The following is a 19104-nucleotide window of genomic DNA, read 5'->3' as shown; positions in this document are numbered from 1 at the left end:
TAACAGTATTTCTTCGAGTGGTCATCTGCGAATACATACAAATCCCACCCGTCCGTCCCCTCAGTGTCCTGCCCTTATTGGCTCTCTTCCATCGCCTGCTTGGCGGAAAAATTGCGGAACTGGGGAAAGAGCGGGAAGGCAGGGGCCTTATAACGGGTGGGCGGAGTTACCGCCAAAAAGTTTCAATATGTTGCAGAGTTAACTCTGCCCAGTGATTCCAGTAGGTTCCGAGCAGCACTGCGCAGGCGCAGTGAAACCCATTTGTATGTATTCGCAGATGACCACTCGAAGAAATACTGTTACAGGTAAGCAACCTGTCCTTCTCCGCTCTTGCTAGCAGCAAGGAAACAATTTGTATCAGGAGAGGGCTGAAAGGAAGGCTCTCCCTCCCCATCAGAAAAAAAGATTACTAGGATATCTATGTGCACACATGCGTATGTTCATGTGGGTGTATGCAGTCCTTAAACCAACATCTGAGGCCTTTGGAAATGATTGCGTGTTTTCTGTCCTACATCAATAAAGTGATCTTAAAGAAGTGAATCACACAGAAGCCATATCCACAGTTTTTCTCACCTGGCATGTCATACTCAGATAATCTCTGATGAAGGTGGACGTCTTGGATTTTTCCTAACCCTGTACCTGCAGTAATGAAAACTAACTTTTTCAGGTTCTCCAGGTTCAGAAGAAGCCAGGAATTGATTCTTTTTGCTTGCCAGGCTCTTGAAGAGCCCAGCAAGGAGAGAGCCAACGTGAATGTCCTGGTTGAAAGTGAATGGAAACTTTATTCCTATTGTGTGTAATCTCCACATCCCACTCTCCAGCCACAAACTTAGACTTGGAGACAGGAACAGTGGATTGATATTCAACTGGCCCTGGAAGAATAGCACAGTGTTAAGGACATGACTGAGTATGATCTTTGTAACCCTGGCATTAGTCTGTTCCTTTTAGGGTGTGGGGCTCCTTTGTGGATTGTGGGAGAAAGGTTTACCTCAATTCTTGCTTTAATGCCTTTCTGTGGAGTGTACCATTTTATGTATGCTTTGAACCAGTGCTGCTGGTAGGGTCTCCCATGTCAGACAGGTGTTTGCTGAGGAGCCAGACTAAAAGTGTCAGACAGTAAGAAGTAGTATGTATAAACATTGCAATATTTGGCGAGTTAAAAAGGACAAGAATTCGACATTTTGCATCAGATTAATTCTACAGTGTTTTACTCAGAAAATAAAAATCTAAGTTTTAATACTTTTAATAAGCAAAAGGAGTCAACAGATATAATGCAAAGTCTGACTGACTGAATAATTGTATCACTATCAATAATTGTATTGATATCAATTTACCAATATAACCATAATCCAAGTTTATGCTCCAGTGACAAAAGCAGAAGAAGAAGAAAGTGAAAGATTTTGTGCTGGAGTTCAGGAGGAAATTGACCACACACCAAAACAGGAGTTCTTGTTAATTATAGGCGTTTGTGCTGCAAAAGTAAAGAACAGCAGAATCAAAGATTGTAGAAAAATTTGGCCTAGGATCAAGAAATGAACTAGCAGAGCACCTGATTGAATTTTGCAAGGTTCATTGCAAATACATTATTCAAGCAACCAAAGAGGTGACTTTATACATGGACATCACCTGATGGACAATATAAAAATCAAATAGACTACATACTGTAATTACAAGTGGAAGATGGAGATACTCCATTCTCTCTGCAAAAACAAGATGAGGAGCAAATTGTGGCATACACCATGAACTGATACTATCAGAAATTAGAGTAAAAGTAAAGAACACTAAACTAACCATTGTGCCAAAATACACCTGAAGAATATCCCCATAGAATTTAAAGTTAATGTAAAAAATAGATTTGCACTATTAAATCTAATTAATTAGGAACCAGAAGAACCCTGAAACCAGGCAAACTGCCAGAGAGGAATGCAGAAAGACACTATCTGCAGCCAAAAAAGAAAAATAAACCTCAATAGATAAGAAATCAAACTCTTCAAGCAGTAATGACAGAAGTGAACCAAAACAAAGGGTGACAGAAATACAGTCAGAACCCTGAATGCAACTATTCAGCGGCTTGTGCACAGGGATAAAGAGAACTACTCTAGCAATCAATGCAGACAAAAAGTAGACAACAACAAAAAGGCAGAACAAGAATCCTCTTCCACAAGATCTAAGAAATCCAAGGAAAATTCAAGTTAATTATGGGGACACTATACAGCTAGCAGAGGAACACATTACATGAACTGTGTCTGTGTTGTGTTGTGTGCCTTCAAGTCATTTTCACTTATGGAGACCCTAAGGTGAAACTATCATGCTGTTTCCTTGGCAAGTTCTTCAGAGAAACTAAATTTCACTTAATTTCCCCCCTCTGAAGCTGAGAAAGTGTGATTTTCCCAAAGTCACCCAGTGGGTTTTATGGCTGAGCTGGGACTACAACCAGAGTTGTAGTCCAGTGCTCAAACCATTACACCACACTGGTTATAGTTGAAATAAAAAGACAGTGAAAACAATACACTGAAGAACTGTATAAAAGACGTGACAGGATGATAGATTCATTCAAGGCAGATGGACATTTGAATATGAACATACCATATATGGAATGAGAAATGCCAACTATGCAAGCTGGGTGCAGGAAAGGAAGATTCACAATGGATCATATTGCAAATATACATTGAATAATGGAATGTAGCAAAGAATTTCAGAAGAAAATCAGCCAGTACTTTACAGATTATAGCAAAGCCTTTAATTGTGTAGATCATGAGGGTGAGCCACAACATTTGATTGACCTTATGTGTAATCTCTGCTCAGTACAAGTAGTAGTTGTCAGACAGAATGGAATTGTTAGTATTTCCAATTGGCAAGTGGATCAGGTAAGGATCCATTTTATCATCTTATCTAACTTGTATGCTGAATATATCACACATAAAGCAGAATTAGACTCGGAGGAAGGAGGTTTAACATTGGGAGAAGGAACATTAACAATTTAAGATATGAAGATGACATCATACTACTAGCAGAAAATAACAAAGACTTAGAACAACTACTGAAGAAATTCAAGGTAGAAAGTGCAAAGACAGGTTTATAGTTGAACATGAAGAAAACAAAAATTGACCACAGATGATTTACAAAACTTTTAAGACAGATGATGAAGACATTGAAATAGTTCAAAGTTTTCCATATCTTGGCTCAGGCATTAATCTGAATGGAGACTGCAATGACAAAATCAAAAGAAGACTAAATTGTATGCATGTCCTTTTAAACTGATTTGTATTTTAATTGATGGATTTTAACTGATGTGGTGTGTCTGTTAATTGTTGTTGTTCCCTTCCTCAATCCATGGGGAGAGGCTAGCAAGAAATTATTCTTATTCTTATTCTTCTTCTTATTATTATTATTATTAAGACTAGGATTTGGAACGGCAGCTTTGAAGAAATTAGACAAGATTTTGAAGTGTAAAGATTTATAATTATATTTCCCATTTCTATGTTTGGGTTCTGAAATCTGGACAGTGAAGAAAGCTGATAGGAAGATAATCAACTCAATTGAAATGTGGTGGTGGAGAAGACTTCTATGGATCTTGTGGATAGCTAAAAAGACAAACAAATGGGTCCTATAGCAAATCAAGCCTGAATTCTCCCTAGAACCCAAGATGACTAAATTGAGATTGTCTTACTTTGGATATATCATGAGAAGACTCACAAGAATCATAAGAAGACTAACTAGAACATGACTCACTAGAAAAGACAATAATATCTGGCAGGTTAGAATGCAGTCAGAAAAGAGAAAGACCACAGTATAGATAGGTATATTCAATAAGGAAAACCATAGCCCTGAATCTGCAAGACCTGAGTAGACCTGTTGATGCTAAGGTGACTTAGAGGTCTCTCATTCATAGGGTTGCTATAGATCAAAGTTGACTTGACAAACAAATAAATGGTGGAACACAGTGGGATGAATGTGCTGGAAAAGTTCAGTGGCCAGACTAGTGTGAGACATCAGTTGCAATTCCCTTTGAAGGTTATAGTCAAAAAACAATAAAGATTAGCACTAAGAGCTACCCTTGGGATATAACTACTATCTACAAAGTTATCTGTTGCCTGCTGCTAAAACATCAGGTTTTCATTTTCTCCTCCTCCCTGTAATGTTTCCAACTTGAAGAGGCATGTGCTTTGAGGCATCCCTGGGTAGAGAAAACCTGTCCCATCTGCTGCCAAAAAAGTAGTCTCAAACTGAAGTAGATAGATTCTCATACAACTAAATAGTTAAGTTTCATCAAAGCCTCTCTGGTGGCTTCATTCCTCTCCTTAAATTTCTTTGGAGTCCTTTAATGGTATTTCTTCATCAGCTGTGTGAAGTAATTCTAATTCTTTTTAACAAAAAGGTAGATTGCTGTCAATGAGCTCCTCCCCTATCCAGTAAAAGAAGCTTTCAAATGTTGCAAAGGAAGCATTCTCCATGCTAATACAGGGGCGAAATAGATGGGTGGAAATGCCACGGCCCCAATCCACCTTGAAGCCGTCTGAAGTGGCAAAGATCCGCTCCTTTTTTGGCCGGGGAAAAGATGGCTTTTCCCACCCCTCTGCAGCCCATGACAGCTTCAAGCCGCTCCAGTGGCGAGCAGCGAATAAACGCTGCACCCCAGAACACCTTGAAGCCACCCACAACTTTGATCATAGAATCATAGAGCTGGAAGAGACCTCAAGGGCCATCCAATCCAATCCCCTGCCATGCAAGAATACATTATAAACTCTTTATACGACTTCCAGGCAGTTTTAGGGCGACGTGGAAGCATGCAGTCTATAAACGCCATGCTCCCAAGCCACCCAGATGGCAGCTTTAAAGGGCCCTCTGTTCCGGCCCATAGGTAGCAGGCATAAGAATTGAAAGCCGGTGTATCTTCCCAATATTTCAAAGATGTAAACAATATAATTGTTAGAGATCATTGCCCAAAATCACCCCCACCCTCATTCCACTATTACATATTCTTAAAGGCTATTTGCTGCTTGCTGCCACTGAACTTATTTATTGTTCTGTTTTCTGGTGGTCTGTATTATACTGACCATCAAAAACCTTTTGAAAGGCACCATTACATTTCATAAGCAATACTGCAGCACATGTTACAGATTACCTGCAGCTGTGAAACCTATCCAGTAGCATTCACTGTCTATATGTCATGCCCAGCCTGGAAGATGGCTTGGAGGACTCAGAGGATGAGCTAGAGCCTCTGGAATCTGAACCTATAATGGAGGAGCCAGAGCCCCAGGGGCTTGAACCTGTAATGGAGGAGCCAGAGGATGGCCCTAGTTCTGCTGGAGCAGAGTCTATGGCCCCTCCAGAGGTTCAGCAGTCAAGTTTGCCTGGTGCCGAGGCTGTGGACATGGAGGAGGATCTGGGCAGTGTGCCTACCTTCAATGAGCGTCGAGCAGAAAGAGAGGGCCTTCGAAGATCTCGGAGGCTTTATCAGAAGCGTCTTCGTAATCAGGCACAGCTGAAGGCCAGCTCCTTGCCTTCTTAAGCACCTGGAGCATGTGTGGTTCTTTGCCAGTGGATATCTGACTCTTTTAGGGGAAAGACTCTGTCTCTGGCTCCTTGGCTCCTTGTCTTGAATATCCGGAAACCTTGACCTTGGACTGCTTTATCTACCTGCCTATCTGTTACCCTGAACCTCGGACCGTCTGACAATTCTTCTGGTAAACCCTTTTGGTAAAGCTACTGCAACTCTCCAGGACTGAGTAGCTTACACTGACTTTGCTGTGCTGGGAGGGGGTTGTTTGTTTGAAAACTAGCTGTCTTATCAGCCCTTTGGCTGCTTTCCCGGACACTATATAGGAAGTGATGGAAAGTAAGATTTTATAGATCCTAGTGTACATGTACATACACTAATATAGTTGTGTTTTTTTAAAAAAAACAAATTAGGGACAGTTATTTACCAGGGACATAGACACTAGAAAATAGGGTTGGTTCCTGCTAAATAGAGACAATTGGACAGTATGACCATCCATTGTTCTGTGACAGGAAAATAAATCAAACTTAGACTATCCCCTTAATGTAAAACACTTGTGTGTCAGTTATTACTGCTTGCGGTCAAATATGTTTGGAATTAGAAGCCACCGTAGATAAAAAATTTCACTATTCTGGTGATGCTTATGCTCCTCTCAATTTTACATCCTATTTTTTCCTTTGCCAATTTTTAAGAATAACAAGCAGAATGCTGAACAACTTGCTTAGCTGACAAACTCAATAGCATGACAGAAGGTCATACCACCTGCTGGCCAGAAAAGCTGCCTTCAAATGTGACCATTCTGCAGCAGGCAGTGTATTTTGTGACCCACAGAATAAGACAGATGTCATAGTAATACTTAATTGTTAGAGATTCTGCTTTTAAAGAAAAAAAATAGTTGTGATCTCACATGACTTAAATAAACAGGCATAATTCTGGTGAGGAATGCCAGTAAACTGCTTTAGAACCAAATAATTAAGAATATATTTTCTTAATTATTTTATGCAGTGTTGTAGTGCATTTAGAAATTACATTTTTGTAATTCATTTTAAAAGTACAGTGTGCGTAGCTGAAAAATATTGCCTTTTTTGAAATAAGACGTGTTTGATAACTATAGGAACTTTGGGATTTATCTATGTGGTTTGTTTGTATTTTCATTCAGACATCTTGCAGCAACAGTGGAGATGAATGGTAGTAGCAACATCCTAACAGCTCCTGGTCAAAATTATATGTAGCTTTAGAAAAAAAGACAATTAGCTGTGAAGAGCTTCTCAGTTTAGAAATCTGGTTACAACCCCCTACTGAACTCTTGCTCCTTTACTCAAGAAATTCATTAGTTATAGCTAGATTAGATTTTTAGCAGCTAATCTAACTGCTGTAAGGGTTTGCAAAGTGGAGACAGAGCTGTGCTATTGGATTTGTTCAATTCATTTGACTCCAGGACTATAATTGCACTTATGTCTTACAAGGCTTTTTATAGCCTAAGGCTGGCTGGCAGCAGAAAACAAATTGGCAGTGAATACAGTAAGAATGAAAGGGAATGAAAGGCACACATTATCAGTCTCCAGGCAGTGCTGTTCTGGCAGGAAGTTTCTTGGTTAATTTACAAATAAAACTTCGATTTTTAGGATGGGCACTCTGTCAGGCAGACAATGGGGATGTCAGGACTGGTCATTACTCAGTAGAAGTAGCAGCCATGCCTACCCCAAGCAGAAGTTCTTCAATCACACAGACAACTCCTTTCTGGAGCCAGCTGGCTCTGTAATGCAATTAGTAGGAAAAGGAGGTCAGACTATTAGGTGTGTATACCATGACCAGTGTCAGCATTGGTGTGTTGCCTGGCAGGCAGAGAGCAGAATAGCTGAAGCAGAGTGCTTTTCACACTATTTAATCAAGTGGTATATACATGGCACACGACTTCAAACACACTGTTGTTTTTATGAAGTTTGAAAAATAATACATTGTTCACTAAGTGACATATATATATTCTGATGCAAAATTAAATCCGTGATGTTTTGTGGAAAAGACATTGTGTTTTATGCAAAATTGATTTTTTGCAAGAAACAATGAAAGTGAAAAAAAATGTCTTTTTGTTCTTCAGCAGAGACAAAAAAATTCATGGTGTTTGGCAGGGTTTTTTTGTTGCTGAGAATGAGAAAATGTGTGGATATTCTTTACCTCTCTACTTTTGATGTACAGATTATAGCTGAGTAAATTAAGTGAAAATGTTATTGATAGTAAGTAGCATTCAAGTTAGAGTCTACATTGAAGATGTACATTGCTATGAAGATAGTGGCTTCTGTCTAATCATGAAACATTAATAATATAGGAACTCTTTTCTACTTTTAATATTAATATGAATATGTACTTTAGAAGCAAATATCTCCTTATGAACACCTTATAACACCTGTTTCAATGGCAGAGAGTGACTACTGACTATCCATGTGTTGTTTTCTTAGAACATAGATCTGAACATAAAAGAACATCACTTTAATACTCTTTGTCTTTCAATATGGCCATTGCTTTTTTCCTTTTTCCTTTAAATTCTTCTGTGTCTGAGGTATCTGTTATATTCAGAGTTTAATTGGACCTCCCCCCCCCCCCCATCCCCCACCCCACACCCCTCTGATTAATTTGTGTTTGTGTGTGGACAATATACCCCCACAAATAATGCAAAACTGTCCAAAAAAAAAACCCATGGCTTTTTTGTTTCCCACAACCCCACATTGCTCCAAATCATTCAAAGCCAGAAGTAACATCATCTACCTTCCTTTTTTGGGAAAACATATCTATGAACTAACTATCTTTTATTGTGTCTTCCTGCAGGCCAAGGTATTAAACTAGATGGCCCTTGTGGTTTCTTCCATCTCTCTGATTCTATGGAGATTATCACACAGGAGAGGAAAGTGTCCTTGTCCCGTGCTTAATTTGTGTTATTAGCACAATTGGGAGGAAGATTATCACACCCTTGCATGCTTATACTGCTCTTCTACCATCTGTAAAGAGTAATGGACCCGTCAGTGGGTATTAACAGGAGTTCCCATTAATACCCAATGACGGGTCCATTTCTGTTTTCAGACAGTAAAAGAATGGGATAAGCACACATGAGTGTGATAATCTTCCCTCCGATCACACTAACAACACAGATTAAGCACGGGAGAAGGACACTTTCCTCCCATGTGATAATCACCCATGATCATAGAATCTATTTTTCCTATTTTCTGACTGTTCTATTTTAGAAAGTTTTTCCTATCAAACCTCCTGCCACCCTGCCTTCTCCATTTCAGTACAGATTTATTAGTCATATTGATAAACAATTCTCCCTGTTCTTTACAGTGTCCTTTTAGATGTTTTAAAACTTATTTATTATGAGTTTTTTCCCTACTAGTGTAATGGTTGAGGATTATATGGTTGATATAACCCTATGTTCTAAAAACAACTGCTCAGAACAGATAGCTTTGTTCTTTGCTGTTAGTTATAATTGTATAGTACGTGATAGTGTGATAGTATGTTATATTTCATTTCTTCCCTACCCACTTCCTTGGAAGTATTTTAGTTTGAGAGATATGTATTTGTCCAAGACATAAATGCTAAGTGAATGTTTGGATGTTTACCACCTCAGGCTTCAGCCTCTTTATATTATAGCAGGGTGACACTCACAATAAACTACCACAAGGTAACACAGACTCTAGGTTGAGTCTTACAAATACTTGGAATGCAAGATATTTTTTCAGTGCTTTTTAATACACAGAAAATATCCAACATCTGTTCATTTTACTTAGTTGACGCATACTTATTGTCAGCATTGCAATTCAACTGTTGAACATAACTTTCTCAAACCGTTTTTGTCATAATGATTAATAGCTGACCAATTTGCCATTACAGCTTCGTCATTTGGGAAATGATGAAATTCATGTTGTCTGGTCTGAACACACTAGGAATTATCGCAGAGGCATTATACCAACAGATTTCGGAGATGTTTTAATTATTATTTATCCAATGAAGAATCATATGTTTTTCATAGAGATCATGAAGAAACCAGAGGTATGATTTTGATCATGGTGGGGGGCAGTATTCAGCGTTAGATATTATTTATTTATTTATTTATTTATTTAAGGTATAGAACAAAATCCAGAAGAGATAAGAGAAAGGCAATCCACACATTCCACTGCAATCTCTCATGTACCCTAAAACCAGTTTTGGAGGGCTGAGAGACCTTCCAGAGCTGGGTTTCAGGCCTGTGGGGGGGAGCTGCAGTAGGGAAGGAATGGTAAGACAATTCCAGCACTGCAGCACCCACACAACAGTGGATTTAGGCTGTTAATCTAACATAGCCAGTGTTATAGTATTTTAATACTATAGTGAGGGTTTTATGGCTGAAGAAAACTCTTTCCTTTAAAACTGTTTTTTAAAAAATAATAATGGGATTGTCAAACCAAATGTCAGGTATTTTTAAGTTTAATGTAACTTACGACAGTCAAATTTAATCAAAATATGAAATCTCAGTGCTAAAACGCAAGTTAGAAAATGCTATTTCACTTGATATTAATTACTCGCCATATTTATACACTAATATTCATATGCTCACTGTTAATGCAATAATATGACTCTAATTTTCAAGTTACATACTATTTTTTATTCAGCAGCCATGAGTTGAAACCTTTCTGTATGCTCTTACAGACCATTTAGATATCCCCAACAGAAATACTCTTGGGTTAAATTCTCACTGCTGCTATAGTATACCAAGTCAGGGGTGATGAATAACCTGCTTCTAACACAAGTATAACATGGATGGGTATTACCTGCTTGAAGAGATTGCTGTCATACATACACACAGCACAACAGGAGAAATTACCCCTTTCAAACTACATTCCTGTTTTGATTCCCTGCTCAACAGCTGACTCTGCCAAAGCTGACAGTGCTGATTCCTGTTTTGGCAAATGTGTGCTGCAGATCTTTACATACTTCTTTATACATGATTGCTGTGATAATTGGTTGGTAGGTGGACAGAGTGTATAAATTGAAATGTACTGCAAAACACTTACTTGATTGGGAGAGGATACAGATGCCCCTCCAGATTAGACTACAATAATATACTTTTACATGGCTATGTTTTTAAAAATGATATAGTGACTGCAGCTAATTCAGTCTATGGCTACTGGATTGCTCACTGGGACTGCAATGGTTCTGAGTCTATTTCAGGCCTAATTCAAAATTTATGTGTTCACCTTTAAGGCCGTTACGGCTGGGATGCAGGTATCTGGAGGTTTGCCTATCTCCACATGTACCAGTCATTTGCCATTGAGGCCATGGTCATAATCATAGTCTCTTAATCCCTTCTGTATTTTTTCTGCGGATGGGGCTCTGGCTTTGGAATGTCCTCCCAATAGATGCTCACCAGGCATCCACTCTAATGTCTTTCTGACCTTTTTATTTCTTAAACTGTTAAGATTTTTTGAATTAGTTTTACTCTCATTATTTTATGGTGCTTTTATAGATCTAATTATATAGATTTGCTGTTGTAGCTTTATTTTTCTGTATTAAATGCCTGTCATGTTTTCAGTGTATTGTTGTAAGTTGCTCCAATAACATTCTTCAGATCAGTGAATCTCCTCCCCATCTACACACACTGTGTTGTCCTGGGTGGCACTCTCACATCAGTAGAGTTCTAGCCTGCCAGAGGATTTGGGTGAGGACAGAATGCTATGCCCATATATTCAAGTTTTCCAAAGGAATCAAAGTGAAATCAAGCAAGACTCAAACAGAGCAGAGGTCAGTTTTCAAAATGGTAAAGTTAACTTTATCACCCTAGAATGGGCCCGTCACATTCCAAAAATGGGACGTGACGAGAACAGGATGGGGCTAAGAACGGATCTTACCGCACAGAGGAACGCAGCATTCTACATCACGTTCTACATCTGTTTCAGAGGGTGCGATTTTTGAGAACTGTTCAAAAGCGTTCTCAAAAATCACACCCTCTGGAACGCATGTAGAACGCAATGGGAACGTCCAGCAGCAGCGGTGGCATTCCTCTGTGTGGTAAGATCCGTTCTTAGCCCCATCCCGTTCTCATCACATCCCCTTTTGGAACGCGCCAGGCCCATTCTAGGGCCCGTGCGATAAAGTTCAAAGAAACCCAGACTGAACCTTAAATACACTTGCAGCTCTGCTCAGTCAGCAAGGCCTTTCCAGTTAAAAGGGCCCAGCCCCAGACCAAGCAATTGTTGTTCCAGCGTAAATAATGCTCTGCTGGGTTTCTGGGCTGGAATTGACAAAATGGTAATGTAACTCTCCATGGTGCTTGTAAAGCTTCCTCTTTCACTGGAGCTTCCAGGGTATGACAAATACTGTTCCCATTCCAGTACTTTTTCCAATCAATTACTTTGTCCCCCAAACATGAGAAGTCATGAGTAAGGATGCAAATCTTTCTTTATTTCATTCATACAAGAAAGGACAAAGACTTTCACAAGTTTTCTCCCCAATGAGGGAAACTGTCATTAGTTTGGTACAATTTTCTGTTGTGTTGAAGATAGCACAGAAAACAATATTTTTTGTGTGCAAAATATAATGTTTACAATGCAAACACGTTATATTTTTATAAAGGCAAAACATCCCAAAGTGTGAGAAATATTGCAGCAGGTTACCATTTTTCCCCAGTGGGCTGTTTTGATGTGTTTTGACACATTTCTCTTGAAGATGAGAAAATGTGAGAGTATTCTTGGCATCCCTAATCATGAGAAGACAACACAGATGCACACACATAAATGCACACATATACAGAGCTTCTCAATTTAGGAATTTTTACAAAGCTAATTAAAAACCAGTATTAATGTTTAAAATACCTTTTAAACATAAAAACAAAGTGTCAATAAATGCCTAAATAGCACAAGCTGCATCTTAGGGCATTTAAGGAGGAGTTCAAAGAAGAAGAGAGGAACAGAAGAGAGGACAAGGATGAATGGGAAGAGGAAAACAGAATGGAGAGAAGAAAAAAAACAGAAGAAGGGAAAGTGGAGGATCTGAGGGGCAAGTCAAGAAGTAACTGAAACAACAGGAGCCTGAACTGCAAGAACATTTTCAGAAACTGTACAAATTCTGAACACATCTTTGCAGTGTGGAGAAAAACAATGATAATCATCATTGTCAGTTTAGTATAGTCATGTTCTCCCCTTTTACCTTCCCTGCTTTGTAGTCTTGTGTCTTTGATCATCCCACAATATAAGAGGTAATGTGAGATACCTAGATGGGTCTGTTTTCCACCTGTTCAGCATTTATAATTTTTGTACACTTTACATAGGTTTTTAATATATATTTCCCAAAGTAGCCCTGTGGCACTGTTCAGTATGAGGAAAATGTGCAGCTGCCTAATATGCTTTAAGATAATGACAGACAGGCATCTCCCAGACAGGCTTCTTGGGGCAGCTCTTGCTAATGCCTTGAGGCACTGGGACACCATACAAAAAGAAAATGTGGTACAGATTCAGAATCAGATGATATATGAGTGACTAAAAGGAAAATGCACTTAGAATAATAAGAGCCAAAAATGCACACAAATGGTAGATCTTATTTCTGTTACTTTGTGGCTTGTGTTTTGATAAAAATATTGATACCAAAAAGTTACATTTGAAAAATCAACTTGAATTTTTAGTCCCACTCTAGAATTTTTCCCCCCAAAAAGTAAAAACTGATCTTACATCACAATTGTAAATCAGTTCTTTAATATTAAAGCATTTGTATGATTGGTTGGCTGTCATACAAAAAAAAATTACCTTGTTCTTCAGTCAACTGGTTTCCAGCGCAGTTTACATGGGATTAAAATATAAAATTATAATAAACACAACAATGTAAATAATGAAATAGTGCAATAAAAGCCAGGAGGGCAGATAAACCAAGAAGGCAGACTCTTAACCAGTGTCGAGACTCATTGACATTATTAGATCTAAAAAGGCACAACATATTAAAAAAACCTATTCATGTCACGAAGAAAAGAGATGGTACAGGCAAGTGTATACAGAGAAGGAATATAAAGAGAAGATGCACAAGAGAAATATAATATAAACAGTCAATTAATTGCATCAATTGATGCTTAAAAAATTATCCACAAAATACTTTCCTTATATACTGTATGTTGTTTTATTATTTATTCTATTGACACTATGTTTCCTATACAAAGGTATATTCAAAGCAGCTATTTAGATGTATAAATATTACTGTACTGGGAAATATGTAATGGAAGGAAGATGGCCATATAATTTATTTATTGGTTTCTTTCACTGATGCATAGTGTGCGTTAGAAGAAGCCAGACAGTGGAAGGAAAAATACCAAATGGGAAAATTAGTGTTAGTCTTCCATTTAAAATACGACTATAACAATGTAATAAAATTAATCCAGACATTTCCAGGGCAAATGTAGCTGACCTTTTCTTCACCAACTACTGACCCTAGAATGAATATAAAGGGCTTGTAGAGAGAAATGACTGTTTGGCTATAGTTCCTGATATTTAAATTGTGTTCCCTAATCAAATGAAAAAGCTGCCGTTTCTCTGTCAGGTTTCAGGATCCATGGTAACATTTGGCCTTTTATAGACATAATGTTAGCCTTTTTGTTTGTGTCTAAGTAGAGACACCTGGAGCAATGTTAACATTAACCAATTTAGTATTAATAGCTTCATTATATAAAAATCTCTGATCCGATAGCTGTTACTTTTGTTATATTGCTACAGCTTGTATTGTGTTCATTTTTTATTCTCCTGCTTGGCAACCGGGCAATGATTTGCAAACTTTTTTGTCTTGATTAATTAACCAATATAATTATTGGGAACTGTGATGCAGTCTTTTGCTCAACAAAGCTTCTGAGAGAAAACAATAGTAAGTCTGTTAGTATGAATGTATTCCACGCATCACAGATGCATTAAGATATTCTGAACAATGAGACGAAAAGCTGCCTGCAAAAGCGGACAAAGAATGCCATGCAGACTCTAACACACTGTGCATACCGCCAGGGACACATTGAGAGTTCCCTGGGACACAGATGCCTCGTTAGATTGCAGCTAGTCATCAGAGATTAATTCTCAGCCATTTGGTACAATAATTTACTCATTCACTCATTTTTTAAACTATATCGCTTCCTATGGAAGATAGGTCTTTGTACTCAAATGGTGTATTTAAACTTGATTATATTTTAATTGAGTACAATGGCATTTTACTTGGTAATTAAAATGGAGCAGAAATGAGAATGTGTTTGGTTTTTGAGCTTTTTTTCATAAAGATGTGAACAGTGTTTTCTAAACTATGAGACATGTTTACTACCTATCAGTTCACTTTACAGATTTACTAGAACTGGGGTGAACTTGATATGTTTAATCTGACTTTTTAACGCACTAAAACATATTATCATTCTATGATAATTAATACCCACAAAGCACACTGCTTACAAGCAGGAAGACAGTCTATAAGGGAAAGGAGCGACAATCAGGCAGATTCCTTCTTATTTTATATTAAACCACCACATATCCAAAACTTTTTAATGCTACTTTCGTATACCATGTACTTCAAGCTGAAAATCCAAAATGTCATAGTGATTAGTTATAAAAATAATATTAAAGGGATCTACCATATTATACAATTTCTGCTTACAAACACCAAATAAACTAAAGTTATTGATCCAGAAATCATCACTCTATAAATGCTAAAATACCCTTATAAATATTAACAAACTTCTACTCTATAGCTGCTTCATTAAAAATTGCAGAATCAAGATGGTAGTCACTTTTGTCTAGATTTGCCACATTGTCCTTGTTGTGTCCCTTCAAGTTGTTTCCAACTTACAACAATCCTATGGCAAGTCTATCATAGGGTTTTCTTGGCAGGTTTTTTCAGAGAGGGTTTGTCGTTTCCATCCTTGCAGGCTCAGAGAGTATGACTTGCCCAAGGTCACTTAGTGGGTTTACATGGTCAAGCCAGGATTCATACCCTGGTCTCCCACTGTCTTAGTCCAACACTCAAACCATTACACCACGCTGGCCCTTAGATTTCCCATCCAGTGAACTCTGCCCATGATGATCTTTATTTAGCTTAGTCGGTTTTAATATGTAGTTTTTAATCTTACATTGCTTAATCTTGTTTTAAGGGGGGGGCATTATGTATATATGGATGTATTTTAACCTGTTGTACGCTGCTTTGATTGCCTGGCAAAAAGCGGGATAGAAATAAAAATTTTATTTATTTATTATTTATTATACAGGCCAGATTTATTGTATTCTCAATATACATATTTGAGCAACTCTTTTTAGTTTTTTTCTTATTCTTTTTTTTTTTCTGAAGAAAGAGAGCCATAATACTAAATGTGCAGGCAGTATTTTGCCCAATTGTTTAATAAGAAGTAACTTTGTTCCTGCTCTCTATTTTTTTTTCTAGCCAGTGAGGAAGCACTAATCAGTCTTGTGGTCCTTTTTGGTGGAAAGCATGAAAATGGCATGAAAATAAATTATAAGCTGAAACCAAAACCATGTTATGACATCGCCTTCGTATGCTGATGAAGTCAAAATTCTTTTAGCATTGTCATTTTGTGAGATTAGTGCACTCTCTTTTAACATGCCTTATCCCTGTTGGGATAAAGGTGCATTTATTTTTAAAACGGGTTTTATCGCATTCGCCCATGGGCGAAGGCATCCCATTTATAGTCCGGATGCTAGCCGGGTTTATCCTGTGCGTTTTCAAGAACAGAATTGAATGCAATAAAACTGGTTTTAAAAATAAATGTACCTTTATCCCACTAGGGATAAGGCGTGTTAAAAAAGAGTGTGCTAATCTCCTTAGTTTTAGGATTTTTTTTAATGAAAGGGGGATATGAATCATTATTCATGGAAACCACCAAGTCATCGTGGGCAAATCACTCTCTCAATCTGAGAGAAAGGCAATGACAAACCTCCTCAGAATAAACCTTGCTACAAAAGCCTTATAATATGATTGCCATAAGTTGGAATCAGCTTGAAGGCGAATAACAATAAATCTATATTTATTTTACCAAAGTAAAATACAGATAGATCTAAAGTAAAACATACATGGACTATACAATGTTGTTCAGTGCTGGGATACCAAAAACATCCATTATCACATGCTGGAGAGAATTAGATGTTGAAAACATTAAAAATGTGAGTAGGGGGAATTACAGTACAACTCTACAGTACAATTCTTACACATTGAGTTTTATGGAGCTTACTTCTGCATATTGGATTGCAGCCTAAATCATTAGAAGATCCCATAATGCCTAATTTTTTATTTATACCAGTTAGAGAACAAGTAGTTGTACACAAATAACACGGAAAGAGTGGGGAAAGGTTTCTACCACACACACAAACGAGTTCAATGTGTTTTTGCAATTTTTTTCTTCAAAACTAACAATATAGTGTGAAATGAAATAGATCAGTTAAGCATTGTATGAGAACATTTTGAACCTTCTGTAGACACTTCTTTCAAAATGCATCCAGAATTGATTTTTTCTTTCTTTCACCAGCATCTACTTTTCTTATGATTTTCAGTTTGGTGGTCAGATTTCTGTTTTTGTAACCTCTGGGAGTAGTTGGTGAGGCAGACTTCTCTACTTTCCCTTTTACATTCTCTTTTGCTGTTCATGTATGCCCAGTAAGGGATTCTAGAGACAGCTGCTGTTTACCTTGCTGTTGTAGTCAGGCACACACAGTAGGATCAGCTGGAATAATTTCTTATTCTTTTCTGTCTGAAGCTTTATTGCATTGTTTGTTGCAGACCAGTTGCTAAAATCCAGCTACTACAATTCAATCCCTAAAGTCAGAATTTCTCCAGACCTCCTTTATTATCCTCCCATGCCAATGTTCGTAAAACAAAAAATCCAGCTAGATAGAGAACAAGACAGAAAAAGGAGACTGGGAAGGCTTTATAAGCTTTTGTATGAAGGAGCTTTTTTGTCACAGATTCTGTTAACTGAGTGATGCCTGTATAGGTTTACATTGTTACTGCATATTCTAATGTACAAATCTGAAACCTGTAGGCATCCTTCCCTTTTCCAATAGCTTGATACACCCAACTTTAGCAATAATAAGAGAAGTGGAGAGGAGTGACCAGTGGGGTGCCACAGGGTTCTGTCCTGGGCCCAGTGCTATTCAACATCTTTATCAGTGATTTGGATGAAAGAATAGGGGACTCGCTTATCAAATTTGCAGATAACACCAAATTAGGAGGAGTAGCTAATACCCCAGAGTAGAGGATCAAAATTCAAAATTTCCTTAACAGATTAGAAAGCTGGAACAAAACTAACAAAATCAATTTCAACACAGAGAAATGTAAAGTACTGCACTCAGGGCAGAAAAATGAAATGCATAGTTATAGGATGGGCAACATCTGGTTTAACATGACTACGTATGAAAGGGATCTAAGAGTTCTAATAGATCACAAGTTGAGCATGAGTCAACAGTGTGATGTGGCAACTAAAAAGGCCAATGCAATTCAAGGCTGCATCAATAAAGGGATAATGTCTAGATCAAGGGAAGTAATAGTGCCACTCTATTCTGCTTTGGTCACCTGGAATACTGTGTCCAGTTTTGGGCAGCACAGTTCAAAAAGGATGTGGACAAGCTGAGTATGTCCAAAGGAGGACAACTAAAATGGTGACGGGTCTGGAAACCACGTCCTATGAGGAGAGACTTAGGGAGATGGGTATGGAGAAGAGAAAGTTAAGAGGTGATATGATAGTCCTGTTTAAATACTTGATATTGAAGGGATGTCATACTGAGGATGGAGCGAGCTTGTTTTCTGCTGCTTCAGAGAATAGGACCCGGAACAATGGATACAAGCTACAGGAAAAGAGATTCCACCTCAAAATTAGGAGGACCTTCTTGACACAAAGAGCTGTTCGACAGTGGAACACACACCCTTGGAGAGTGGTGGAGTCTCCTTTGGAGGTCTTTAAACAGAGGCTGGATGGCCATCTGTCGAGGGTGCTTTGATTGAGAGTTCCTTCATGACAAGGGGTTGGATTCGATGGCCCTTGTGGTCTCTTCCAACTCTGTGGTTCTATGATTCAATAAAAAACACAAGTAAACAAAAACTTAATTACCATTTACAGGTGATCTTCACAATATGTCCCCATGTGTCTTGTTTAATCAAATGGGTTAAACTAGAAATAAACTTCTGGTTTTCTTGAGAGGTGTGTTGGGAAGTCATAACAATGTAACCCCAAACACACCAAAGTCATCCATTAGCTGTGCTAGTTTTCCTTTCTAGTTCTGGCTCTGACTGCTGGAGGAAAGGCTGCTGTCACCGTTCAGTAGAACCCAGAAAGAAGATTTTACCAAATGAGAACCTACAAGGTGTGGGTAACAATAGGAACATTTAGTACCTCAAAAACTACCTTGAAAGAAATAAGGGTGATAAAATCAGAGCTTTTCCAGAAATGTATTTTTGTTATTCACTGCTATTGTTAATTGCTATTTTATTTTATTGTTGTTGTTTAATGCATTGCCATGTTACACTTGTTTTTTTATTTCATGTTTATTGTTATTGCCTTGTATTATCCCCTCTGTTGTAAGCTGCCCAGATTCCCAGTTATTGGGCAGCATATAAATAAAACC

At 38.0% G+C, this 19104-nt stretch overlaps 1 protein-coding gene across 3 annotated transcripts in view; it reads left to right on the top strand.

Moving 5' to 3' along the window:
* RALGAPA2 (Ral GTPase activating protein catalytic subunit alpha 2) overlaps nucleotides 1-19104 on the top strand; it is a 226676-nt gene that overhangs the window by 150584 nt on the left and 56988 nt on the right. For all 3 annotated transcript variants that reach the window (XM_042461719.1, XM_042461720.1, XM_042461721.1), the window contains one exon: nucleotides 9383-9541. In XM_042461719.1, coding sequence (XP_042317653.1) covers nucleotides 9383-9541 — 159 coding nt within the window. The remainder of the gene's footprint in view (nucleotides 1-9382; nucleotides 9542-19104) is intronic.

The sequence above is a fragment of the Sceloporus undulatus genome, chromosome 4, assembly GCF_019175285.1.
Source record: "Sceloporus undulatus isolate JIND9_A2432 ecotype Alabama chromosome 4, SceUnd_v1.1, whole genome shotgun sequence".
Classification (NCBI taxonomy): Eukaryota; Metazoa; Chordata; class Lepidosauria; order Squamata; family Phrynosomatidae; genus Sceloporus; species Sceloporus undulatus.
The sequence above is the reverse complement of the archived record's forward strand: the minus strand, read 5'-3'. Positions and strand labels throughout refer to the sequence as shown.